Source organism: Prionailurus viverrinus, chromosome A1 (assembly GCF_022837055.1).
Source record: "Prionailurus viverrinus isolate Anna chromosome A1, UM_Priviv_1.0, whole genome shotgun sequence".
Classification (NCBI taxonomy): Eukaryota; Metazoa; Chordata; class Mammalia; order Carnivora; family Felidae; genus Prionailurus; species Prionailurus viverrinus.
In genome coordinates, this window is record NC_062561.1 from 193,687,671 (window position 1) to 193,715,373 (window position 27,703).

General features: G+C 40.9%; 2 protein-coding genes and 1 pseudogene across 9 annotated transcripts in view; 1 reads left to right on the forward strand and 2 right to left on the reverse strand.

Annotated features, from left to right (window-relative positions):
* The window catches only part of GEMIN5 (gem nuclear organelle associated protein 5), a 41,672-nt gene extending 35,328 nt beyond the window's left edge, over positions 1–6,344 (forward strand). For both annotated transcript variants that reach the window (XM_047858846.1, XM_047858854.1), the window contains exons 25-28: positions 685–847; positions 1,578–2,082; positions 3,590–3,686; positions 4,266–6,344. In XM_047858846.1, coding sequence (XP_047714802.1) covers positions 685–847; positions 1,578–2,082; positions 3,590–3,686; positions 4,266–4,433 — 933 coding nt within the window. In that variant the 3' untranslated portion in view covers positions 4,434–6,344. The remainder of the gene's footprint in view (positions 1–684; positions 848–1,577; positions 2,083–3,589; positions 3,687–4,265) is intronic.
* A 1,002-nt stretch (positions 6,345–7,346) lies between these two features.
* On the reverse strand, positions 7,347–24,504 carry CNOT8 (CCR4-NOT transcription complex subunit 8). 7 transcript variants are annotated; one of them, XM_047858877.1, is made up of 7 exons: positions 24,045–24,504; positions 17,141–17,324; positions 15,353–15,546; positions 12,330–12,491; positions 11,585–11,729; positions 10,511–10,621; positions 7,347–8,854 (listed from the first exon to the last, which is right to left on the reverse strand). In XM_047858877.1, exons 2-7 carry the CDS (start codon positions 17,255–17,257, stop codon positions 8,705–8,707), a joined length of 879 nt encoding a protein of 292 aa, XP_047714833.1. In that variant the 5' UTR covers positions 17,258–17,324; positions 24,045–24,504; the 3' UTR covers positions 7,347–8,704. The 7 variants fall into 7 exon arrangements, with proteins under 7 accessions (XP_047714833.1, XP_047714838.1, XP_047714824.1 ...); XM_047858882.1 differs by having other exon boundaries at positions 24,022–24,504; XM_047858868.1 differs by lacking the exon at positions 24,045–24,504 and adding an exon at positions 23,170–23,327.
* Positions 24,505–25,769: 1,265 nt separating this feature from the next.
* LOC125147010 (uncharacterized) lies at positions 25,770–25,866 on the reverse strand (annotated as a pseudogene).
* Positions 25,867–27,703: the final 1,837 nt, after the last annotated feature.

Here is a 27,703-nt window from a genome sequence, read left to right on the forward strand (position 1 = left end):
AATACTATACGTGCAGCAATACAAAGGAACAAGCTAGTGATATACAAATCATACTGGTAAATCTGGAAAGCATTATGGTAAGTGAAAGAACCAAGACACAAAAGACTACACGCTGTGGTTCCATTTATCTGAATTCTAGAAAAGACAAAATTTATAGTGACAAAAACCAGGTGAGGGGTTGCAGGGGGTGGGGAGAGAGGAATGTCTGCAAAGGGGCACATGGGAATATTCTGCAGTGACGAAAATGTTCTGTCTTGATCGTGGTGGTGATTGTAGCATGTGTATCTATAGAGATACATGTATTTATCAAAATTCATCAAATGGCTCACTTAAAACTGATAAATTTTCTTACTTGTACAATTTTCTTAATTGTACTCCAGGTTGGTTGGTTTAATTACAGCTTTTAGTTCTGAAACTCACTTTTTGTTTTAATTAAATGTAAATGTCACAGCATTTTTTTTTTAGCATGAACAGACTTTAACACCAGACAAGGTATGTTGCTGTGCAACTAGATATGGAAGTTTCTCAGATAGGGAAGCAAAAATGGGTGATGGAGACAGGAGGACCTTTCTTAAACTTGCACTGTGTCCTTCCTTCCAAGTGCAGTCAATAGGAATATTTCTGTATCATCCCAGTGCTTGCTGTGCAAGAATGTTTAACTGAAACTCTGGCTCTTCCCTCCAGCTTCTGCTTCATATTTGCCATGATCTGACGTTGGCAGTGCTAAGCCAGCAGGTGGCCTCCTGGGACGCGGCTGTGGAAGCCCTGCTTCGGGCTGTGGTCCGGAGCTACGACTCCGGAAACTTCACCATCATGCAGGAAGTGCACTCAGCCTTTCTTCCTGAGGGTAAATGACCCCAACCTTTGCCGGAGCATGCCTACTAATGGATGATGTAAACACCACCGATGGTGTAGCACCAGGAGTACAAATATTATTGAAAGAGGCTGGCCAGTTGTGTCATTTAGCACCAAGTTTGAATTCTCTTACCCAAGCTCCTAAGAGGGGGCCAGAACGGCTAAGCTGTTTTCCTTTACCTGGCCCTACCTACCTTACCTACTTTGCTGCCTTCTACAAATTTTTCTCCATGGTTTAAGAGAAATAGCAATGTGCTCAGAAGTTAGTTAAGAATGGAGAAGCACATGGGGCGCCTGGCTGGCTCAGTTGGAAGAGCATGCAGCTCTTGATCTCAGGGTCGTGAGTTCAAGCCCTATTGGGTGTAGAGATTACATTAAATAAATAAATAGACTTAAAAAAAAAAAAAAAGAATGGAGAAGCACAACAGAAGGGACATTCTTTGAACTGCATACTTAGTCACTAAACTAAATCACTGATTTTTCAGAGACATAGTGAGATCATACCCCAGAGCTTTCATAGGAAGATGGAATACTTTTTCTGTAATGCTTTGATTGACTCGCAGACTACAGCAACAAGAACGCTGTCCTAGGTCAGGAGATGTTTAGCTCTGATCACTTGTTCTTGAGCTCTGCCCCTTGGGTGATAGGAAACGTAACGGGAAGAGGAATGTGTATCTAGCAGAAACAGAAATGCACAACCCTAAATCCTTCTCTTCTTCTAGGCTGTGACCACCTAAGAGACAAACTGGGTGAACATCAGTCCCCTACCACACCAGCTTTCAAAAGTTTGGAAGCCTTTTTTATTTATGGACGTCTGTATGAATTCTGGTGGTCTCTCTCCAAGCCTTGCCCTAAATCCAGTGTCTGGGTAAGAGCTGCTCACGGAAGGACAACTTCTGTGGAGCAAAGCCAGCAGATAGACAGTGCCAGCCCTGAAGAAACAGACCCTAATATTTCTCAGCCAAAGCCAAGCGGGCCTCCAGAATTAGACTTGAGCCTCACAGAAGAAAGTGAGCAAATGCTGATCACTTGTAAAGAGCTCTTTTCAGAAAAACACGCCAGTCTCCAAAACTCACAGAGAACCGTTGCTGAAGTACAAGAGACCTTGGCAGAAATGATCCGCCAACACCAGAAGAGTCAAGTCTGTAAATCCACAACGAATGGTCCTGATAAGAATGAATCTGAGCAGGTAGCAGAACAGCCCCTCTCTAGTCCTCAGAACCAGTGGTAAGTATAAGGTGGAATGGGAAATACCATGCTGGCTTCTCAGATAAAAATCAGTATGTGATGAGCTTGATCAGGTCACTTGCTGGCACCATCATGTAGAATGCACAGGCTTTGGAGTCTGACATGGGGTTCTAATCCGGCTCTGCTGACTGAGCTCAGGCAAGATTCTTAATGTTTCTGAGCATTTGTTCCCATATATACAACTGGGAGTACCTACTCCTACCTTGCTTGTTTGGGGAATTAAATGAAATCACAAATAGTGTTAATAATAGGATAGGGACACCTGGTGCTCAGTAGGTTCAGCGTCCAACTCTGGATATCAGCTCCGGTCACGATCCCATTGTGGGATTGAGCCCCGGCGTTGGGCTCTGTACTGAGCATGGGACCTGCTTGGAATTCGCTCTCTGCCCTTCTCTTGCTTGCACTCTCTCTCTCTCTCTCTCAAATAAAAATAAAAAACTTAAAAAAAAAAAAACTCAGTAAAAAATAACAATAGGACAATAAAATCTTATCTCTAGGCGATGAATAGATTCCCCTCCCCCCAAAAAATTAACCAAGTAAAATGGAAGTGCATTATTGTATCATTAATGAAAACCACGGTTTTTCGATTATTCTATGATATCCCAGAAAATACACAAAAAGTAGTGTACAAAACTGCTCACTGAATTGAGAAAATCCCAAATGATCAGAATGTAACATCCTAATCACTTCCACTGAACATAGGGGCCAGGTGGATGACAGGAGCCGATCCGCAATCACTGTAGAGCTCATTTGCATATATTACAGGGTCTTCTGCTATGGGCATTTGCAGTGATTAACAATTATTGATTGGTCATTATGCTGAGGGCCTTGTACCTAGATTATTTCTCCCCAGCATAGGGCGTAAATAAAACGTTGTAACTAGTACCATCAATAAACTGATAGCTATTATTACTAACTGAAAAAAAAAAAAAAAACTAAAATGTTTTGAAGCCCTTATATATTTATTGCTGTAAAAATAGTCCCATTGAAATCTTGAGTTAGAGTTTTGAGTCACTTCTCCAGTAAGCTATCACACTCTAGGCAGTTACTAGGTTTTAGTAACAAGAAAAACACTAAAAATCTTTCTAACTCAGCAGCTCTTAACCTTTGGATCACAGGACTCCTTTGAGAAGATTCAGACACTCTTTCCAGAAGCATATGCATCCATATACCAACAGTTAGGAGCCTGAGCTGTGTCTAACCATCCCCCAGAGAAATCCAGGCTTTGTGCACTTAGCTGCAGATCAAATCCCCTGAAGGGCCTAACTTTTCATTAGAGCTATGTATCTAAGAAGTGGGGATTTGGCAAATGGTGAGGAATGATATTTCACTTTGAAAACTTCGTATCACATCACATTAAATTCCCTCCTCTTGACCTTTGTATTAAAGATGAAAGAGATAACAAAAGAATTTTATTTATAGGGTAACAGTTAAAAGTTTTGTGGGGCAAGGCACATGACTTGTAATTTTTTTTTATTGTTACCAGTAAAGAAGAAAAAAATCAGCTACTTTCTCTGCCTGAATTAACCAAAAGTCTTACGGAGGCAAATGAGAGAATAGCTAAATTTCCTGAGAGTGTTAAGGTAAGATATCAGTTCATTTAATAAAACATTATTGTTTATATTATCCACTGACTGGACCAAATTCTTTAAGGTCATCTAATTTTGTGTTCCATTTATAAAATTGCTACACATTTGTATATGCTTAAAAATTTAGGATCCCGTTGTCTTGGGTTAACTAAAATGTTTTGTGAGAATAGGATTATTGGCAACACAAGCAATTTTATACCTTGGTCTTCAGAGAAATGGAACACATTTTGCATCTGGGAAGTAAAATAAAATTAAAATTGGTACCATGTATTTGATAGCTTACAGATGGATAGGTATATTTGAATGTGGCCCTGGTATTAGAGGAGAGTCATGTTTTGAATGAATTGAGTAGGGCTCTAGAAGATGATTCTGTCATTTGAGAAGGATACCCCAGTCTGAGCCCTCCCAGTTTTGAGTATCATCTACCCTTAGAGTTACTGAGGAAGAGCCTTCCTCAGTTCAGCCGTGCCTGAGTAGTGTTACTAGATGAGACTTTGAGTTGCTGGTGCCTTCTGTACAGGTATTTGTGAGTCCTCCAAATGCTTCCTTGTTCATCCTTGTGTCCCCTTTCAGATCTGGCCCTTCCCAGATGTGCTGGAGTGCTGTCTCATTCTGCTTCACATCGGGGCCCAGTGTCCTGGCAGCGTAACCCAGGACATGCAGCAGCAGGCCCAAGAGCTCCTTCAGAAATATGGCAACACTAAAGTTTACAGAAGATACTGCCAGGCCTTCTGCACGTGAATTTTCAAGGACCTTTAAGGAAACTGTGCCAAATTCCAACGTACAACACCCTTCACCACCGTGACACCGCGCCAGACATTCTCTTTGATCCCTAGATGTTTTTGCAGTGATCCAAATAATACAAATGAGGGTCAAGTTTGAATTGACTCTACCCCTAGACATAGTGGAATCGGGACTTTGGACTCAATTGTGGTTTCCTACTGGAGGAAAAGATCATGAAAAGCCAGAAGTAGGTATTCAGAACTAACACCTGCAGTATGATTCATTGTTGGTCATCTCTAAAGCCTTATGCAGGTTTCACCCAAAGAGGAGAAACTTTTTAATCACCCAAAGTGTTACGTTCTTAAACACAAACTACCTTTATAAATACTTTGCCTGGTGGTAAATGTGCCATTCTTGTTGGAGATAGAATTGATATCTTTTATGACTTGGCTTGTTTTTTGTTGTTTGGTTTTTTTTACTGTTTTTGTTAACTTGGGTTCTTCCCTTCTATTCTTTCAAAGACTGAACTTTGAATGTGAAATAGGTCTTTACCCATCATGTTGACTCTACCCTCCATCTGAACTTTAGATCAAAAATTTGGTTTTGTTTCATGTAATTGCTTACTTGAACACATCATTTACTAAAGCTTTAGAAGAACAAATAACTAAAACTCAGATGTGTCTTATCCCTTCAGTTTTATAAGAAATTATGAATGGTGATCACAGTAGCTCAGGAAGAAATTGCTATTTCAGTGTTTCTTAATCTTTTTTCGATCATAGACCCTTTGAGAATTAGAACCACAGATGCTCTTTGAAGAAAAATGCATAATTTTGTGTATGTAGCTTTTGGATTATTGGACTCCAGCATAATGGGATCCTATATACTATTTAATTATAAATCCTTGTTCTTCCCCCCGCCCATTATTGAGCATTCTCTTGAGGTCTGTTCTTCTCTTTGGTTAAATAGTTGAACAATGTCAGGAACAGATGTTTCTGTAATAGCCCAGTTGCTGGGATATAAACATCAGTCTGGGGTAGGGTTGGGAGGGAGCACTCTTTCCCAATAATGTAACTATTTTCTTTGGGGATTCATTATGAAAGCTTTTCTGCTTGAATGTCCAGTTTATTTTTTAGTTTCCTATGGCTGGCATTGTTGTGGACAGCAAGAATAAAATTCATTCACAGGAACTCTAGGAAGAAAAGTTTAAGACACAGATCTGACTGACCAGGGGTTTTGTTTGAATTCGACCTAGCTTTAGAATTTAAAAATGCTAAACCCAAAAGCAAATACCATAGAATTTAGATGCTCATAGTTGTTTATACAGTTACTTGAACTTTGAGAAGAAAATGCACTGTTACTGGGGATGAAGAATCTTCTTGGTATGGTATCAGTGACTGAATTATAAATCAGATCTTGACAATTCCCTGATAAAAAATTATTGCAGTAGTTTCCCATTGTTACTGGAAAAAAAAATCATCTTGCAGGGCTTAAAAGGCCCCGCCTGATCCCAGCCTTTACCTCTTGGACTCCTGTTCTTACACTCACATCCTTGCTTCTAGATTCCACACGCACTGGTCTCTTAGGCTGCTGGAATCCACCAAGTTCTCATATTGTCTCAGTAGCTTTTTCATGTTGTTCCTCTGCCTAGTCCATTCTTAGCCATCTCTTAGATCTCAGCTTAAATGTCCTTTCTCTAATGACTGTCCCTGAACCTCAATCTAAAAGACATCAGCGTGCTGTACTTTACAGCTCACACTGTATTTTTGTGAATTATGTACTTTGGCAATGCAGATTGTAAGCTCCAATGAGATTGGTAGAGATTATGTCTTCCATGTGCTATTTTCCCAGCACCTATTTACAGTGTCTGTTATCTAGTAGGTGCACAATAGAAACTTGCAGACTGAATAAATTGAGAAATTAGAATACTCATTAATAGCTTGGACTTAAAATCTGACTCTAAACTGAGCTCATGCATATCAGGACAAGCTAACAATTAAGCTTGTTGTTGGTAGTCAACCTTATTGCATTAGCAGAACCACAAATTTAAGAACATTTGGCAGTTTATACAGAGGGGCTTGAATTCACCCGTAATTAGCATTCTCTTGGTTGCTCTACAGGACCATCCCTTTCTAGGATAACCACTCACAAAACCCTAAATGCACTCACATATCTGTATACAAGGTGAAGTTTTTGCCAATTCTACTAGACTTATGCCTTTTAAGAACACCTTAATAAATTCTCATCCCTCCCATGCAGTGACCAGACTCCCCACTCGACACAGAGTTCCTCAACCCTTCATCTCAATACTTCTCCTGACATGTACATCTGTCCTCAAGTGTGGCAAAGATAAAATTCCCCATTTGAATCTAAATTTAGGACACCTATGCAGGGCTCAGTCACCAGCATGCCAAAGAACTTGAAAGAGAACCACTGACCCTGACCTGTGCTGCCTTTACCACAAATCACAGTGATAAATACCTCTCTTCCTATATGTGAACATCCCAGGCAAAAGCCTAGATTGGCTCCTATACCAGACTTCTTTCTTACAACCCCTTGTTTTGTGCCAATAGGAAGGGTTGTAAATAGTGTGGAGCCAACTCTACAATACCAGAAGCTCGCTTTGTCTATAAAGTCTGCTAATTAACAAGCTAATCCACCAAATGGAGTAAAGTGGTCCCAGGAACTAGAATTAAAACTAGTTTTCCCACTAAGGCTGGACGATCAGTGGGGGGTTGTGAAGTGAAGAGACAATTCCAGTTACACAGTTGGTCATTAAACACCTCCTACAAAATGAGACATTTTATATGCACACCAACTTGTGGAAAACTGAGACAAGAGTTTGGGGACAGTCAAGATGCTTCCAGGCACTGACTGCAAATGACCATCTCCTACAGCCAGTAATTAATAGCTATAAAAGACCAAACCTTCATGCCAGTGGTTAAAAAGAAATCTTTATTTTACAAAATTAAAAACATAAATAATATTTACAAGCATCTTAAATACCAGCTTATAATACTTGACATTTTGAATCATCTGAAATTGAGTTTTTCATAAGCTTTTAAAATGCAAGACTATTCATCCACTTCAGTGAGTTACCAGTTTTTATTTCCACCATTTCAAAGGGGTTTTTGGTTTTTCTAAATTGGCCATACTGTAGTCATTCAAAAAACAATGCATTTTTTAAATGACCAGTTTAAAAAAAAAAAAATCACAGTCCTGAGCTTCCTACACCCGTTGTGGGATATTATTCCAAGAAAACTCTAACCAAATTCCTTACTGCCCTGTTTACATGTACCACTATAACTTTTTAAACACACTGCTGGTACTCACATAATCCATCTCCCTAACTTCTCAGGTTTGCTGAAAGGAAAGGCAGGGAGAACAAAGAGACATGGGGGAATACACATGACCATCTGAAATCACATTACTGAAAATATGAAGACTTATGGTCCAAAATTCTGATCTTATTTCCTTCAGGAACAAATCCAGCATATTTTATTAAAATTTAAAATGATTTCAAATGATAAACATGTGACAGCAAATCTCAGTGGCACAACGGAACAGAGACTTAAAGACGCGTAAGTGGTTAACTTAACACCCGTTCTGGAGTTCCTCATGAATAAAGGGTAGACAGATTCAGAAGAATTTTGTTTTTAATAAAAGTTTTCATTATCTCGTCTTCAAAATGTCAGCACTGAGTAATTCATTTCCACATAATAGTACACAACGAAAGACTAACAAAGCGTAAAGAAAGCAAATGTCCTTGAGAAGGGTCAAAAAAGATTTTTAAAAAGGAAAGGAAGGAAAAGACATCTATATCCCACTTCACAAGAACGCCACGTCGTTCCACTTTCCCTGGAAGCCCTCAGCTCAGCTGAGAATCACATCAAGAAGTCTTCATCCTCAGAGATGAGCAACAGATTTAAAAGAAAAATAATGACACAGATGAGAATTATATATATTTTACTAGTTCGTCTCTGACTTGTCCCGGATATTTAAAAAGGTGTCAAATGAGCCATGGATGCTGGTGGCAGGAAGCAATTGGAGAGGCTTGGGGATGAGGAATAGGGAAGACTTGTTTACAAATTCAGAGCAAACCCCTCTTCTGGATCTAAAATAAAGACGTCTTTTGTCTTCAATGCAACAGAAGTCTTTCTGTCAACGCAGATAGTAGGTACGGTTTGCTCAAAAGAAGCGTTTTCTCTTGGGGAGGAAGATAAGTACACACAAACAGTCAGCACATAAGCACCACTCTGGGATCAGGCCCACCCTCCAGAGCCTCGCCGCCATCACTGCTGCATGTTGTTGATGATGGCCAAGATGCTCATCTTCTCCTGGGCAGAGTCCACATCCTCATTCTGCTTTTGGGCCACTCCCGTGCCTAGGCCATAGAGCCGCCCACAGTACTTGGCATCATCAATACTGTCCTCAAAAAACAACTGCAGAATAGGACAGAGAACTCACGGTGAGAATCACGCCCAGAGTCCAGCCAAGTCTCCACACTACTATATCAGCACCTCCCAACTGTCTTAAAGCCCTGAAAATCTACCCAACTAGAAAGTAACTTCATTAAGAAAGGCTCAAGACATTTCCTATACAGTCTTTTCACGCTCCTTTTATATATAGGCTCTCCTTTCTGAACAGACTTCTATTCTCCATGAGTTCTTTTACTGGCAGGATCCGTGGCTGCTGCTGCTGCTGCTGCTGCTGCTATTTAATACGGCCACCTCCATCTCCCTTCTCTTTAACAAGCAGTGCAGTGGTCAAGAGCTTGGGCTCTACACTCTATACCTGTCCGTAAGCTATGGTTCCCTATCTATAAAACAGGATAATGTAACAGTAGGCTGTTACAAGTGAGATACTGGATATCACACACTTCAGCAGAGTTATCTCAACCTTGGCCTTCCTGGGCAGGACAATTCCTTGTTGAGGGGCAAGGAGGGGAGCTGTCCAGTGCACTATGGTACTGTAGAATGTTTAGCAGTGTCCCTGGCCAGTAGAGGACCTCTCCCCTGCTGTTCCACATTGTGACAACCAAAAATGTCTCCAGATATTGCCAAAGGAAGCTTGGGGGGGCATGATGCCACCAGTTTTGTTCTTCTTTCTCAAGAATGCTTTGACTATTTGGGGTCTTTTGTGGTTCCACACAAATTTTAAGATTATTTGTTCTATTTCTGTGAAAAATGCCATTGGAATTTTGATAGAGATTTCATTGAATCTGTAGACTGCTTTGGATAGTGTGGACATTTTAACAATATTAATTCTTCCAATCCATGAATACTGAATATCTTTCCATTTATTTGTGTCTTCTTCAGTTTCCTTCCTCCATGTCTTACAGTTTTCAGGGTATAGGTATTTTACCTCCTTGGTTAAATTTATTCCTACATATTTGATTCTTTTTGATACAGTTATAAATGGGATTGTTTCATAATTTCTTTCTGATAGTACATTATTAATGTACAGAAACACAAGAGATTTCTGAATATTGACTTTGTATCCTGAAATTTTATTTACTAAATTCATTTATTAGTTCTAAGAGTTTTTTTGGTAGACTCTTTAGGGTTTTCTATGTATAATATCATATCATCTGAAAATAGTGAGTTTTACTTCCTCCATTCCGATTTAGATTCCTTGTGTTTCTTTTTCTTGCCTAATTATTCTGGCTAGGACTTCCAATACCATGTTAAATAAAAGTGGTGAGAGGGGGCACGCTTGTGTTGTTCCTGACCTTAGAGGAAACCCTTTCAGCTTTTCCCCACTGAGTATGATGTTAGCTGCCAGACATTTGGTAAGTAACAGAATTTAAGCATAAAATGAGTGTCTGAACAAACGTGAATTTGTTTATATGAGAGAAGAAAAAACGAGAAGAAAAGCAAATAACTGCAAGAATGAGAACTGCTAAGAACGCCCAGTACATGTCTACACTTGAGCATGCTGAGCGGCCTCCATTTCAGAGTGTGTCTTTGCCTCCCAAACTACATTTAAGATACTGAACATAATGACAAACAAAACAACTGCTTTCAAAGTGGTCAATTTCCAAAAGAACTATAAATTTTCAACAAATCTCGGTCCACAAAGATAACCCACCACCTTACCTCTTTCATCCTGAAGAATGCCATTCCCGTCAGCAGCGAGTCTGAGCCTGCCTGATGCTGCCTTCCAATTCTCTGCAAGTCCAATTGATCGGCAACTTCCTGAAGACCTCCCTGCAGATGTAAAGAAAATAAAGATAATATTTCAGACCCGCCACTCGTCTACTGGAGTCAACTAAGTCCATTCTTGTGTTTAATTATTTTGGGAATGACAAGTGGGAGCCATTTGCTAAGGCCTTATTACCCCAGCAATATCCCCTATTCAGCCCTCCACACGATTATACTGTGTTATATTTCACTTTCAACTCCTTTCTTTTATACACTATTAATAGTGTTAGACCTCTGCCCCATTTTAAAGTCCTAACTGCTATAAAAACTGAGCAAATAGTCAAATACCAATCCAATTCTAGACAGCAAATCTCTTATGTCAACAATTTATTAGGGTGTTGAGTTCTCGAACTATCTCAACTTACGAATCCATCTGAGAGTCTGGTGCGCTCCAGACCCCATCCTTAACAAACTGCACATACACCTCACGGTGCCAAGTGTTTCACTAGGTTTGTGGGTCCTAAGTGAAGAACTCCTCCCTCAAGATGAGAGAAGCAGAGGGCTCCCTTCATACCCAGATTAAAGACACTCACCACACAAATCCCTGTGCCAATCAGCTCTATATGTACTTCTCTAGCACCATGTTGGCACCTAGCTGGCGCTCAAGAATGCAGAACAATGACAAATAATTTCTAAAAACAGCAATGAAGCCAAATGACAAGTCTGCTTTTTTGTCTTTGTTGTTGTTACTAATATTAAGAAAATATTGTAGGGGCACCTGGGTGGCTCAGTCGGTTAAGTGTTCGACTTGGGCTCAGGTAGTCATCTCACAGTTCGTGAGATCGAGCCCCACATTGGGCTCCGTGCTGACAGCTCAGAGCCTGAAGCCTGCTTCAGATTTTGTGTCTCCCTCTCTCTCTGCCTCTCCCCCACTCATGCTCTCAGTCTCTCTCTCATGCTCTGTCTCTTCTCTCTCTCGAAAATAAAGAAACATTAAGAAAAAAATTTAAAAATATATATATTGTGTACCTTAAGATTTTTGCAACTCTTCATCAAGTATTTCACATCATAAATAGATGGGAAAAAAAGGTTCAGAATATGAAAGAATTCATGTTCCTCTTCTGGCAAACGAGAATCCGTAAGTAACTTTACCATGTAGCCAAAATCATAGCCACTACAAGAGAAAATGAGGCAAGGAGTGAAAAAACAGCAGTTACCAGGCCCCAGCATTCAACTGCTTTATTTCTCAAAACTTAATGATACTCCCCGTGAGTAACTTTCAGTGTTCCAAACTAGTTTATCCTACTGTAATCTCAACTTTCTATTAAATACTAACAAACCACACTAATATGAGAGACATATAAGAGAACCCAAGGGTTTAAAAATGTGGGTTTTATCCACCAAAAATTCTAAAGTACTGAAAATGTAAATTAACATCTCTTAAGAGGAATCTGTCTTTGGAGTACCTAGGAAATTCCAGGCCATTCATTTAAGAGAAAAAGATGATCAAGTGCTTTGATCTCCCCTCCTCCATCTTTCCACTTGGAATGTACCCACTGATAGCCAAATGACAGAACCCAATACTGTATGAAACAAACCAGTATGTGCTCCAAAGTACTTTTTGAAAAACTGAAACATGGGCCAGTTACCATTTCAATTTCATAACTGCTTCATAAGTCACCGGAAGAAGATAGCAATCAGTACTGCAAAAATAACATCAGAATGCAATCCCCTGCTGCCAAAGAAAGAGAAATATAGATGCTCTGAAACTGACCTATGAAATGAAAGCCATTTGACGTTGTCACAGAGAACCACCCCTGATGTCATAAGCAGCTCTGCAAAGTGCAATGTGTCAATCCCCTCCTCCTCGTGCTTCTGAAATTGTAGTCCTGAGTTAGCAAGGAGATCTATGGAATCCTGGGAGTACATGTCCTCTCTAAAAAAGAAGGTATTCACTTCTTAGTGGTGGATAATCTAACAGAAGTAGTGGGCAGCAATGTTAACATCACCTTAAAATTAACATCTTATAATTACAGAACAGGTATCCTTGAAAGGCTTTCATAATTTAAGAACAGATCAATTCATTCTTTCCAATATTCCAACAAGCATGCAAAGTAGATAATCTTATCTCTGCGGCAGATGGAAAAGTGAGATTTGCCCCCACAAAATAAATTTCTTAAATACAAAAGGTCCACATTTCTCACTGTTTAAAGAAAAACAGAATCAACCAATACAAAAACATTTAAAATAGAATACTCTTAAAAATGTTCTTATAATACCACCTCACAGAAATAACTGTTAACTCATTTTATATAGCCTTCAGACTATTTTCTCCATGTACACAACAACCTCCATCTCTACACCTACATAGCACAGACCATCTTTCCAGACCAATACTGATAAATACACATCCTTTGCAACTCTGGCATAATACTCCACTGCAAAGATACATCCATCAATTTAAACACAGGAATATTTATAATACCACCTATCACAAAAGTAGGGGGAAAAAGACATCATTTTCTGATGGATCCTTCCATTACGTTAACTTCTTTTCCACTAGATTTCACTATTTTTTTTTTCCTTTCATTTGTTTTTCACATAAACTTAAAAGACAACTAGGGAATTTTTTATTTTCCTTTGTGTATTAATTACCATTAAGGTATAAATAACAGGCTTTGACAATGGACTAAAAAAAAAAAAAAAAGAATTAACGGAAAAAGGAAAGGAAGTTAAAGGAAAAATCCAGATCGTCTCCCCAAATTATTCCTGGACCTCAAAGAAATCTCCAAAGCACATGAACAATCAAAAAATTATTCCCGAGCTACCAAATGCTCCTGGTGCCCAGTTAAAGAATGCAGTATTCAAGAACTGTGGTCCAGTAAGAAATACACTAAAACCACCTCATACAATCAGCAAAATGATAGTCTCCCCTAATTTTTCCCCATAAAAAATTATATCATCCTCAAAAACTTAAAAACAGAACTACCAAACGATCCAGCAATCCCACTTCTGGGTATATATCCAAAAGAACTAGAAGCAGGGTCATGAAGATTATCTGCACATCCATGTTCATAGCAGCAATACTCAAAAAGTCAAGAGGTGGAAACAATCAAATGTCCATCAGTGGATGAACAGGTAAACAAATGTGGTCTAAACATACAACGGAATGTTATTCAGTCTTAAAAACAAAGGAAATTATGACATGCCACAACATGGATGAACCTTAAGGATATTATGTTAAGTGAAATAAGCCAGTCACAAAAAGACAAATACTGGGTGATTCCATTTATATGAGGTATCTAAAATAGTCAAATAGACAGAAACAGAAAGTAGTAAGGTAGTTACCAAGAGCTGGAGAAAAAAAAGAAAAAGGAGAGCTGTTTAGTGGGTAGAGTGTCAGATTTGCGAGAGCGTTCTGGAGTTCTGTTTCACAACAATGCAAACTTACTTAACACTACTGAACTGCAAACTTAAAAATGGTTACGATGGCAAATTTTATGCTATGTATTTTTTTTACCCACGTTTCTAAAACATCAAAATTTGCCCACTATCAGGCTTCAGTTTCACCTACTCTTGATTAGCATCTACTCTATAGCTTATTTCTTCTGTTATGAAACATAGTAATCTTATTTTACAGATAAAGAAACTGAATTACAGAAGATAAAATGAACTCCAAACCACCCAGCTAAAAAATGGCAGAAATGCAATTCAAACACTGATCCCCTAACTGGAGAACTGACTTTACTTTTTCACTTTAAACAGCTATAATTCACGTAACTAAACAATTCACTCATTTAAATATACAATTCAACAGTTTTCAATATTTTCAGAGTTGTGCAACCACCACCACAGGCCACTTCATCACCTCAAAAAGAAAACCCATACCTATTATGCAATCATTCCCCACTACCCCATAACATAATCCCCCTATACTCTAGACAACCACTAACCTATTCTGACTCTACAGATTTGCCTATTTTGAACATTTCATATAAACAAAATCATACAATACGTGGTCTTTTGTGTCTGGCTTTTTTCCCTTAGCATAATGTTTTCAAAACACATCAATATACAACATGTATTAGTACTTCTTTCTTTTACTGTCCAATAAGCCGCTGCCTGGATATACCACATTTATTGTATCCATTCATCAGTTCACAGACATCTGGATAGTTTCCACTTTAGGGCCTTTACAAATAATGCTGTAATGAACATTCACCACATACAAGTTTTTGTATGGATGTGTGTTTCCATTTCTCTGAGGTATATGCCTAGAAAAGAAATTACTGGGACATATGGTAACTCTCTGTTTAACCTTTTGAGAAACTGCCTATTTTCCAAAGAGGCTGCACCATTTTACTTTCCCAATAGCAATGTATGAGGATTCTAATTCCTCTACACCCTTGCCAACATTTGTTCTTATGTCTTTCTCATTATAGCCACCCAGTGGGTGGCTCACTGTGGTTTTGATTTACATTTATTTCCCTCATGACTAGTGGTGGTGACCATCTTTTCATGGGTTTATTAGCCATATCTATATCTTCTTTGGAGAAATTTCTAGTCAGATCTGATGCCCATTTTTAATTGAGTTGTCTTTTTATTGTTGACCTGTAAGTGTTCTTTAAGAGGGACTTTACTTTCTGAGATTCCTTATTCCATTCTGTTTGGCTGCTGTGTCCAATCCTTACCTGGTTTCAACAGAAAGAAAACTTTAAATTAATAAAATCAGTTAGAGATCACAGTCTGTACAAATGTAGCAGATCTAAGAATAACACTGAGAAGTGTCTCACTTACGTAAGATTAAATTTGAAGTTGAACTGCCAAGTGTTGATTCCAGAAGGATATTCTCCCTTTTCATTTGTGAATGTAAGGCCCAGCTGGATAATTTTTAGAAGGTCAACATTGCACCGTAAAAGCTGATACTGGTAATCTATGGAACTACGAAATTCACCAATTGGTCGCACCACAACACCTGGAAATTCTGTGTCCTAGAAAAGGAAAAGGTCTGTCATCATTAGGTTTCACAAAACAGTGGATGCTGAATTTATCATTCATAAAAATTTTACCTCAATTTATAAAAGTTATATGACAAGCCCAAGCTTGGGCACAAAAACCTATCTTAAAATAATTGATTTTGGGGGGCGCCCGGGTAGCTTAATCGATTGAGCATCCAACTTCAGCTCAGGTCGTGATCCCACAGTTTTGTGGGTTCAAACCCTGCATTGGGCTCTATGCTGACAGCTCAGAGCCTGGAGCCTGCTTTGGATCGTATGCCTTCCTCTCTCTCTGCCCCTCCCTCACTCCTGCTCTGTCTCTATCTCAAAAATAAATAAACATTAAAAAAATTATTTAAAGAAATGTATGATTTTGGGGCACCTGGGTGGCTTAGTCAACTCAGCATCCAACTTCGGCTCAGGTCATGATCTCACAGTTCATGAGTTCGAGCCTCACGTCGGGCTCTCTGCTGTCAGCACTGACTCCACTTAGGATCCTCTGTGCCCCTCTCTGCGCTTCCCCCACTCACTCTCTTTCTCTCAAAAATAAATAAATATTTTTAAAAATTAGGGGCGCCTGGGTGGCGCAGTCGGTTAAGCGTCCGACATCAGCCAGGTCACGATCTCGCGGTCTGTGAGTTCGAGCCCCGCGTCGGGCTCTGGGCTGATGGCTCAGAGCCTGGAACCTGTTTCCGATTCTGTGTCTCCCTCTCTCTCTGCCCCTCCCCCGTTCATGCTCTGTCTCTCTCTGTCCCAAAAATAAACGTTGAAAAAAAAAATTAAATACTGATTTCATTGATATCTACAGAAGGAGCACTAGAATCATGAAGCTTTGTGCAGCAACTTAGAGGAGATCCTAGGCAGGATGTAAGAGCAGCTGACTAACTATAGACCAATTAAGGACATGCTAGGTTCGTATACAGTGAATTAAAAAAGTCTAGATTAAGAACAAAGTATGAACAAAAATACAAATATGGAGAAGTGAAACAGTAATTTAAAAAAAACAACTGCTATACTTACCTTGAGTAAAAAGCCTGGAACAAGACCACAGAGAATTTTAAATACAAGGCTAAAGACGTAATGCTTATGAGTAATGGGGACTGGAGCACAGAAGGTACATCCTCCTCTAGAAGAGGCCGTTGGTATCACCATGACACACATCTGCCTCTCCAGCCACTCACCGCCAGGCAAGAATGCAAATCCCATGCCAGATCTTCCCAGTGTTTTCCAGAGACACCAGAAATCTGGGCTTTAAGAGAGGTCTCTCTATATTTAAATGCTGATAACTAATATTTAAAAAAACACTGTCAAATTCACCGCATCTGTGGTATAGATGTGCCCTACTGGCTAACACAACTTTTGCCTTAAACATTTGTCAATACAGAGTAACATTACAAAAAGCCTAAGATACTAGAGGTTACATCCTTCTCAGACCCACTGGCTACCTTGAGGTTTCATAAAAGCTTCACAACCTTCCACCAAGTTTAATTTACCATGGCTTTGGTGGAAGTCTTTCCTTCAAAATCTCACACTGAGTACTCCCTAAGTCCGCAGCAGAAGGTGAGTTAGAAAGAGTGGAGCTCTTTACCATGGCAATATAACTATAGCTGAGCACAATTTCTCGGATCTTCCTCATCTCTTCTTCTAGATTGCTGGCCCAGACTTCACAGATAACCTGGCTGTTCTCCACAAGTGCTGCAGGCATCTTGAAGAAACTTGAGCAGTCACTTTCAGCTGACTTTATTAGAGGGCAAGCCAATGGTTGATCTGATCTAGATTCAAAAACATATTTTGAAATCACATAAATGTACACACTGGCAAGATGCCAACAAAACAAAGGTATCAAAAAAATCACTTCATCAGTTTAATAAGCTAAAACATTAAGATAGTTATATTTGTATTTATTCCCCATTTATTATGATGGGAAACCTATCTTGGTCAAGACACACACACACACACACACACACACACGTCTTTAACCTGAAGAAGCTAAAATTACTTAAGAAATCTGAAGAAACTGGGGTGCCTAGCTGGCTCAGTCAGTGGAGCATGTGACTCTTGATCTCAGGGTTGTACAGTTGAGATGCATGTTGGGTATAGCAATTACTTAAAAATAAAATAAAAGAAAGAGAGGGAGGGAGGGAGAGAGACAGACAGACAGAAACAAACCTGAAGAAACTTTTGCCCAAGCTGCCCTTTAGCACAGAAGTGAAACCACCACCCTAAACCAGTTTTTGAGCCCTTTCCAGACTACCTAAACACTAAAATAGCCTCCAATGACCACAAATACTCCCTTATCTGTAACTTTCACAACACTTGCACAGAGACCAAATCATGGAAACATTTTTAAAAGAATCTCTTTAGCTAGTTTACATGTACCTGGATCTCTGAAAGCCTGAAAGAATGTACATCTAAGTCTTAGTGACTCCTCCCTCCACCCCCTAAAAAAGGAGAAATTCCTTTTCTCCACCATCAAAAAGTCACATATAACTAGAGGCAATTAACTAACGTAACACAGTGCCTCTTTACATTTGTGCAAATAGATCACGAAGTGAGGGATTTTAGATTGTAAAAACCAACACCACTAAATGAATCTTTAACCACCACAATGAAAATCAGAATTGGAGTTACTAAAGTCTACTTTTAAACACATAATAATATAAAGAAACTAAGCAATTCAACAATAGGAGTAGAGAAGATGGCAAGTATGTAATTTTTTTAAATGTTAATTTACTTTTCAGATAAGAGACAAGAACACAGGTGGGGAAGGGGGCAGAGAGAGAGGGAGACACAGAATCTGAAGCAGGCTTCCAGGCTCTGAGCTGTTAGCACAGAGCCCGATGGGGGACTCAAACTCACAAAATGTGAGATCATGACCTGAGCTAAAGTCTGACACTTAACCAACTGAGCCACCCAGGTGCCTCGAGAAGATGGCAAGTATAAATAATTCAACAGGAAAAGATAATGATTTACAATGTATATTCTGGGAGGAAACTAGGGGGAAACAGTAGTCTGCAAAATGAAACAGTATAGTTCAGCTTCAGAGTAATGCTATTATTGTAGCAATGAGATGCTTGATCATAAAAAGACCAAAAGGAGCTTATCATAATGGCCTTTCTTTAAAAAGGCAACCCCCAAAGCGCCTGGCAGCTCAGTCAGTTAAGTGTCTGACTCCTGATTTTCAGCTCAAGTCATGATCTCACAGTTCATGAGATTGAGCCCCACATAGGGCTCTCTGCTGACCCCGCAGAGCCTGCTTGGGATTCTCTCTCTCTCCCTCCCTCCCCTGCTCATGCTCTTTCTCAAAATAAATAAATAAACTTTAAAAAATTAAAAAGGCAACCCCACCACAGGGAATACTCAACACAATGTAAGAGTGGACTCCAGTATATACACGTATTCAGAGGAAAATTCCTAGAAACAGTAAAATGAAATCTTTCCTTCCTACTTTCCTGACAGGTAGATGCAACCATAAGAATCCGGATCAAAACAAAATTGTCATTCTCAAACATCATCATTTCTCCGAGAAAGTTCTGGGAAACCTGTTGGTCTGTCAGCAACCCTGAAAGATTCCATTTATTCAAGGTATCCTACACTTCAACAGATGTTTCTCTGAAATTATAACAGACTTACTGTAATTACTCTAAAACTTAAGTAGACTGTGGTATATTCCTAACAAATATGGGTGGACACTTGTTAAAGGCAGAATCCATTTCTTCTCATTTCCGTTCTGTACACAATGGTATGAATTAAAGACTTGCAGATGAACATATAAAGAACATCCAAAAAGGGGTGAAGTCCAAACTGAGTGTGGAGTAAATTCCACTATATGACCATAATTACGAGAATGCAAGGACTCTGATTCAATTCTACGTTGTGTTTAAGGTTTTCTCCTGCAAGATGGCACAAAGCCATTTTTATGCCCATTAATGTTAAATCAGTACCACTTCACTTCCTTATTTTCCTAACTGAAACAATGCACTTCCTTTCTGGTGTCATTTCAGAGATTGGGCACATTCAGGGTGGTATGGCCGTAGACTGGTATCGATTCAAACACAACCATAAACTACTGCAGGGGAAGTGGGTATGACTATGAATACGTTTCCCTAAGAGTGAAGCAGCAAAAGGGACCCAAGCAAAAATATGCCTTTGGCCTCCAAGCAGAAAAGAGCAGACTTAAAAAGAAGACAATTAAGTATTTACACTAAACCCTTAGAACCAGGCTCCCCAGCTAAGAAGCTCTTAAGGGTGTGTCAAAAAAAAAAAAAAAAAAAAAAACTCAGGAAATAATCTGAAGAGGCTCCCTCTGGTCAAAGAAAAGATAATATAAACACCATTATGAATAGTCAGTACAATGTATTCAGACTTCTCCGACAATTCACTATGAACTCATGGATTTAAACCTAAGAAAATAAACCTCACTGGTCACCACTAGAGAATGCTAGTAAATCAATCTATTTTTTAAAATACGTGTCTTGTCTTTCCTACGTAAATTGTACTAAGTAACTTAAGAGGTGAGGGAAAGTTTCTTTTAATAGAAATTATAAAGCTAAGAAATACGGACTGAGAGAATCTCACTGTTCTGTAACTCCCAAAGAATTCATAGATCTGGGCAATATCAAAATGGCATCTATATGGAATACCCAGAAAAGGCAAATCTATAGAGGCAGAAAGTAGACTACAACAGTGGGATGGGAATGGGGATTAATTGTAAATGGCATGAGGTATGCTATTGAGGTGATAGAAATGTTACCAAACTCAACTATCTGATGACTGCACAGCTCCATAAATTTAGTAAAAATCACTGAACTCTACATTAAAATGGGTAAGTTTTATAGTATGAATTACACATCAATAAAGTTGTTAAAATATCACAATGGCTGTAATTACTATAAAAAGAGACAACCACATACCATTGCCTCCTGACAGAATACGTCACCACTATGAATAAGTCTTGCCAAAAAAAAATCTAACTTGAATCTGACCAAACCTCTAGACCAATTTACAGGAAATAAAGAGGACAGAGGAACATGTTAAATGACACCACGGAAAGGCAATCAGCAAAATCCAGAAACTACTGTGGGAATCTACAGAATAACCCAGATTTTTCAACAAATTGCAAGTACTAAAAGTAAAAGACTCTACTGGGTGCCTGGGTGGCTCGGTCAGTTAAGCGCCCAAATCGGGTTTGGGCTCAGGTCATGATCTCATGGTTCGTGAGTTCAAGCCCCACATCGGGTTCTGCACTAGTAGTGTGGAGCCTGCTTCGGATTCTCTCTCTCTCTGCCTCTCCCCTGCTCATGCTCTCCCTCTAACTAACTAAATAAATAAATAAATACACAAAAAAAATTTTTTTAAAAAGTAAAAGACTCTCAAGAGACGTATCAACCCATCAAAATCTACAGACCTTAATTAGGTCCCGCTTTAAACAAACTATTAGAAATCTTTTTAAACTGACATTTTTAAGACAAAAGTCTGAATAATGGCTGGTTTTGGTTTTGTTTGGGGGGGGTTGCTTTTTTTTTGGTGTTATATTGTCATGTTTTGTTTTGTTTTTTTTAAAAGAGTCCTCATCTTTTAGAGATAATGCAAAACAGTACAGGTGATACAAAATGTGGGATTTTGCTTCAAAGTTAACAGTGGACAAACCTCACAACAACTTTGTACAGTGGTGTCTTCACTACATTTTGCAGATAAAACAGAAATTTAGACACATTAAATTTAAAAAGCACTATCATGACTTCCATTTCCAAGAAAATTTTTTTAAAAAGCTAAGCCACTTTCAAAAAGCTAACCATTGCTATATATATCTGATAAATGGGGAACATAAGTGCAGACCACTGGCAAAAATACCTAAGATGAGTTCTCACACCAAACCCTTATCTAGAAAAATTGTGGGGGAATAGCTTGCAAACCCCAAAATGTAATGCCACTCGAAAGCTGAAAAGGAATCACCTTATGCACATTTAGCTTAGCATAGATTACTGGTTACGCTAGCCAAAGAAGAGAAATAATGATACTGAATGATGCCAGCAATTTTGCCTGCTACTTTCCACTCAGCGAGCACATGCTCCAGAAGAAGCGTAAGACGGGAATCACAAACATACTGTTCTCCTTGGTTAGTCTTCCTCCTCTCTCAGTGCCTCTCGGTGCCAGCAGGGCATAGCACACCTCACAACGTGGAAGGACTCTATTCCATTCAAATATGTTTATTTGTGCAACACAGACCCTAAAGCTAGGCTAATTACTTTACCTGGGTTGCAACCAGAGAAACAGTAACAAGTTTAAAGGCTTAAGGAAAAACTGTGCTAGATTTACTGAGAAACGGAATGGCCCTGATGTACAACCTTGTACCTCCTAAGGAATTTTTAAGGATAATTCTGATCCCCATGCAGTCTCCCTCACAGGCTGACTTTAAAACTTGACTCTCCCGTGAGCTACTCCACTCTATATGAAAGCAAAATACAAACACTGATACCTGTTGGTTCCCAGCATTAGACTGTTCAAGAAGGAAAGGTCAGATACAGGAATTACTGAGGTCCTTGACCTATGCTGATCTGCAGTAAAATCTGTGAGCTCGCTCCTGCTGACCTATAGGATAAACTTCTCCAAAGCAAAGCTATTTACCCAGGCAAGCTCTAAAGAGCAACTACGAATAAAGCCACCGGCAAGCTTTCTCTGCAAGCAATCCAGAGACTTGCTTAGGAAAAGACTGTTTGGTTTTTCCAGTTTTGTTTTGTTTAAGCCTAAGTGTGCAAGGAGACCATAAACATCACTTCCTCAATTCTAGAGAACTGAACAAAGGCTTTACCGCACATGGATAAGATGGAAAAGGAAGTGGGAGCAAGTTAGAAGAAACGGCAGCAGCTTGGAAGAGGGTCCTCTCCATACGCGGCCCGCCGTCCTCCATCACCTCCGCCCCCAAAACAGGGTCCGAAGACAACTACCCTGGACTTAACCGCAGTTCAACCAGTTCTTAAAACCAACCATGTGGTCCAGGCCTCCAGAGCAATAGCTACGGCTCATAAACAGAATAGCAAAGAAAAGTTGTGGGGCCAAAAGAACCAAGAAGGCGGAGGCCCGCAAGGTTCCAAACTCAGGTCCTCACCCTTCCAGTCTCCCATCATCGTTCTCTTCCTGTTCTGGATCACCCTCCCTCCCCAAACAACACTCATCCCGCCCCTCCTCCTTCTACCCTCCCTCTTTTTTTTTTTTTTTTTTTTTTTTCTTTTTTAATGACACGCCTTCGGGCCAGAACGACCTGCGTTCGAACCCAGACCGACCAGCTGTGTGGCTTTGCATAAGCTACTTAACCTTTCTGGTGCCTCAGTTTTCCTATCTTGTAAAATGGGTTTAATAACATACACCTCGGAAGACTGCAGTAGATGTTAACAGAAAGCAAATAAGGTGTTTGATAAAGTCCTGGCAGAAACCACTAGAATATCATTATCGTGTGGTAGTGGTTGGTAATACTACCACTATTCGATGGCCCTCTTTCTCTTTTCACACCCCCTGCCCCTCACGCACGCCCCAAAGCCCCTTCCTCCCACAGGTCCCCGATGGCCTCCCACACTCTCCCATCTCGCTCGTCTCTCTGGTGAGCGCGAGCCCGCTTACCCTGACGGCTGGGCCCGCGAAGCGCGGGCTTGCGGGCTGGCGGGCAGAGTCCCCCGGGAGCGGCGGCGGCGGCCACTGACCCGGCGCTCTCCTACTGCCCCGGATCTGCTCCGGGAACCGAGCGAGCCAGTGAGATGGGCGCCCTCGTGCCCAGAGCGGCCTTACGCACTGCCCAAAGAAACCTGAGCGAACCACTCTACCCACTGGATCCTCCCGACTCGCCTGCTCCCTTAGCGTCCTCCAGACGGGCGCGCGCGCGCCTGCTCATGCCTGCTCCTCCCCTTCTGCGCGCCGCGGCGACTCTGCGAGTTCTTCCAACCCGTGAGCTCGCGGGGGCAGTGCGCAGGCGCAAAACCGTGAGGGCTCCCCGAAAATGCGGGGCGGGGCGGTCTCGGCGGACGCCTGCGGAACACGACCCGTCCCAGGCCTTGGCGTGTTAGTTGCTCTGGCTCAATTCAATTTCGCAATACTACTCCTTTTTGGTTCTTCCGCGCGCCCAGGGGAGAGGCGTGGTCTAGAACTGGCCCCGGCTCGGGGTGGGCGTGGCCTAAACATCAAACCCGAGGAAGGGGCGTGGACCATCTGACCAAATCCCCGAATTGCAACTCCCCCTCCGCCCTGCTTTGATAGACCGTTAAAATCGTTGGCAGGAGCGGACTTTGGGGGGAGGTTGACGGGGGTGGATCCTGATCCCTTCCGTCCGTACTAATGCAGCCCCTTGGACCCCTCAGTTAACGAAACATCTATCTCTAGGCTTCCTTTCTGGCAAACAATTAGTCGGGGGTGGGCAGCACCCCCAAACCCAGTCTCCGTGACGTCCGGCAAGGCCCGCCTCCCTCCTCCCCGCCTTACAGAGTCGGGAAAAGCAGCGTTACCACAGCAACCGGCCCGCCAGGGCCTGCTCGAATTACAAAGAAGATGCGGCCTCCCGTGGGAGAACCGCGTCGCCCGGCGGTCCGAGGAACTTTGAGGCGGCGGTCAGTAGGCAGGCTCTGCACGTTTTCCTTGAGAGAACACTGGGCCCGGGCCTGGCCTAGGAGCCTCCAAAGCCTCCACCCGCGCCCTGATCCTTTCTGGAGAGAGGGGGCTGTCTACCAACTCCTGTCCTTGGCATCATTTGAGCAGGCTCGGCTGCAGCGCTGCCTCGTCCTCCGGCCCTGGGGAAGAAGACAAAGCACCGACTTCCTGCACACAGCTGTCAATTCCGAGGCGCCCTTCTAGCCTCTCCCGCAAGAGCTCCACCCAGTCCCTGAGACTGGCTAGTGCGGACGGCCCAAAGCAAGGCTCTAGCCACAACCCTAGGAGCCTTCCCTTGAAGAAGGCTGTTGGCAAGTGGATAGCAAATTTACTCCCAAGCCACGGGGCCTTGCTGCTTTTAAACATTTCCTCCAACGGGGATTCTCCAGAATCCTGCTTCCATTTTCGAGGCTGGGAGGCAGAGCAAGCCTTCTGCGGCAATTTCAAACCGAGTACCCAAAAGCTATTCTCCAGGGAGGTGAACTCCCACCCCAAGTCCCCAGATCAGAGCATCAAGTGCGCTTTCTGAACCCCACTCCTCATCTCCCCTCCAAATGAGGGTCTGTCTCATCTGTAACACAGGGCTGTAACTATCTCATAAGGTTATTGCCGTATTAATAGAAGAAAAACACCTCACACTGAGGAAGACATGTAAGTCTATTGAATAAACTATTGTTTCTGGCGTGTCTGTTATCCCTGTGATACTCAGTGTTTGTTAGCTCTGGTGCAGGCTTAACAATCATTCCATTGAGCAATACTGACATGGAGAAGGCAGGCAAAACATTCCACACCCCACCCATCTTGTGGGTTTCTAATGTCCTTTCACCCACTTGCAACTACATTCAGGAGAGGACAGCCCTATCAGGAGCTAGTCACATGAAGAGCAGTCTCCGCAATCCTTTCTTAGACTTTTGGTTTGTTTGTTTTTTTTTTTTTTTTCCTGCAGCACTGGGCCTGGTGTGTACACTGAAACAATCAAACAGGAAACACACTGTCTCCATCTCCAGAACCCCCACCCTCACCCAGAACTGGGTGTTCATTTCTCAGGTTATTGAAGAGAAATGAAAAACACAGATGGCTTGTAGTTCAGGCGGCATTGGGTATCTGTTGTAAACAGTGGAGCCTATGCTGTATTTATGGATTGCAAAATTAGAACAATTGTGTAAATCACTGATTCTCAATGGGAGGGAGGCCCCAAATAAATGAGAGGGTAGTTGGAGAAGAATATATCCAATAATATAATTTCCTATGTGAGTAAAAAAACCTTTTATTTTGGGACCACAAACTACAGAAAGTAAGTAAGGCTTGAACAAATCTCAGCTAGGAGAGTATAGGTTAAATATTCCATTGCATATTTTTCCCTGCTTTGTCAAAGATTACTTGGCCATACGTTTGTGGGTCCATTTCTGGGTTCTGTATTCTGTTCCATTGATCTGAGTGTCTGTTCTTATGCCAGTACCATACTGTCTTGATGATTACAGTTTTGTAGTATAGCTTGAAATCTGGGATTGTGATGCCTCCTGCTTTGGTTTTCTTTTTCAAGATTGCTTTGGCTACTCGGGGTCTTTTCTGGTTCCATACAAAAAAATATGGAATGCTTCACGAATTTCTTGCGCAGGGGCCATGCTAATCTTCTCTGTATCATTCCAATTTTAGTATATGTGTTGCCAACATGAGCACAAGAGTATTGGTTAAATAAATTGAAACACTGATTGTAAAATGGTTCTGCTTAAGAAGCAGACGGGGGAAATCCTTGGCCAGCCAAGCCTGTTATTCTCAATGCATGCATTTCTTATCAGGGAAATACAAATCAAAACTACATTGAGATACCACCTCACACCAGAGTGGCTAAATTTAATGACTCAGAAACAACAGATGTTGTCGAGAACGGGAACCCTCTTGCATTGCTGGTGGGATGCAAACTGGTAGAGCCACTCTGGAAAACAGTGTGGAGGTTCCTCAAAAAATTAAAAATAGAATTACCTATGACCCAGCTATAGCACTGCTGGGAATTCACCCAAGGGATCACCCAAGGATTGCTGATGCAAAGGGCACTTGTACCCCAATGGTTATAGCAGGACTTTCAACAATAGCCAAATTATGGAAAGATCCCAAATGTCCATCAACTTATGAATGGATAAAGATGTGGTATATATATATATATATATATATATATATATATATACACACACACACACACACACACACACACACACACACAATGGAGTACTACTCAGCAATGAAGAAGAATGAAATCTTGCCATTTGCAACAATGTGGATGGAACTGGAGGGTATTTTACTAAGTGAAATAAGTCAGTAAGAGAAAGACAGATATATGTTTTCACTCATATGTGAAAGCTGAGAAACTTAACAGAAGACCATGGGGGAAGGGAAATTAAAAACAGTTACAAACAGAGAGGGAGGCAAACCATAAGAGACTTTTAAATAGAGAACAAACTGAGGGTGGAAGGAGATGGGGGTCAGGTGAGAAAGGAAAATGGGTGGTGGGCATTGAGGAGGGTGCTTGTTGGGATGAGCACTGCGTGTTGTATGTAAGTGATGAATCATGGAATCTACTCCCAAAGCCAAGATGCATTTTTTTTTAAGTAGACTCCGTGCCCAGCACAGAGCCCAACACAGGGCTTGAAATCACAACCCTGAGATCAAGACCTGAGCTGAGCTCAAGAGTCAGCCACTTAACCAACTAAGCCACCCAGGTGCCTGAGATGCATTTCTTAAAGTATATTATGTGTAGGAAGATAAAATGTTTGAAATATAAGTTGACCCTTGAACAATGCAGCGGTTAAGGGCTCCAATGCCCTGCACAGTTGAAAATCTTTATATAACTTTTGACACCCCAAACTTAACTATTAATAGCCCACTGTTAGCCAGAAGCCTTACTGATAACATAAACAACCAATTAACATGTTTTGTATATTATATGTATTGTATACTATATTCTTTTTTTTTTTTTTTTTGAGAGAGAAAGACAGTTCTCAAGCAGGGAGGGGTAGACAGAGGGAGAGAGAGAATCCCAAGCAGTTTCCACACTGTCCACACTGTCCTTGCTGTCAGCAGGGAGCCCCACACAGGTCTAGAACTCATGAACTGTGAGATCATGACCTGAGCCAAAATCAACAGTTGGACATTTAACCGACTGAGCCACCCAGACACCCGTATATATTGTATTCTTACAATGAAGTAAGCTAGAGAAAAGAAAATGTTATTAACAAAATCATAAGAGAAAATATATTCACATTACTGTACCATATGGAAAAAAATTCACATATAAGCAGACCCACACAATTCAAACCTGTGTTATTTAAGAGTCAACTGTTTTTGGATTTGAAATACAAAGTTGGTGGGTGGCAGTGTCAGTTTGAACCCAGACCCACCCTCTTCCAGGATCTCAGGACCTCTTCTCAAGAGCAATTCCTTTAAAGGAGAGCAGCCAGGAGAGGAGCATCTTACACAACCTTGGGGTGACAAGAAAGCTGAGCAATTCCTCAAAGACAGG

Excerpts from the sequence above, each read along its gene's own strand:
- CNOT8 (XM_047858877.1), bottom strand. The coding sequence starts at position 17,257 with ATGCCTGCAGCACTTGTGGAGAACAGCCAGGTTATCTGTGAAGTCTGG. Across the intron at positions 12,492-15,352 it reads AACTTCAAATTTAATCTTAC|AGAGGACATGTACTCCCAGG; the intron begins GTAAGTGAGACA and ends CTTCTTTTTTAG. Across the intron at positions 10,622-11,584 it reads AGAGTTGCAAAAATCTTAAG|GGAGGTCTTCAGGAAGTTGC; the intron begins GTACACAATATA and ends TTACATCTGCAG.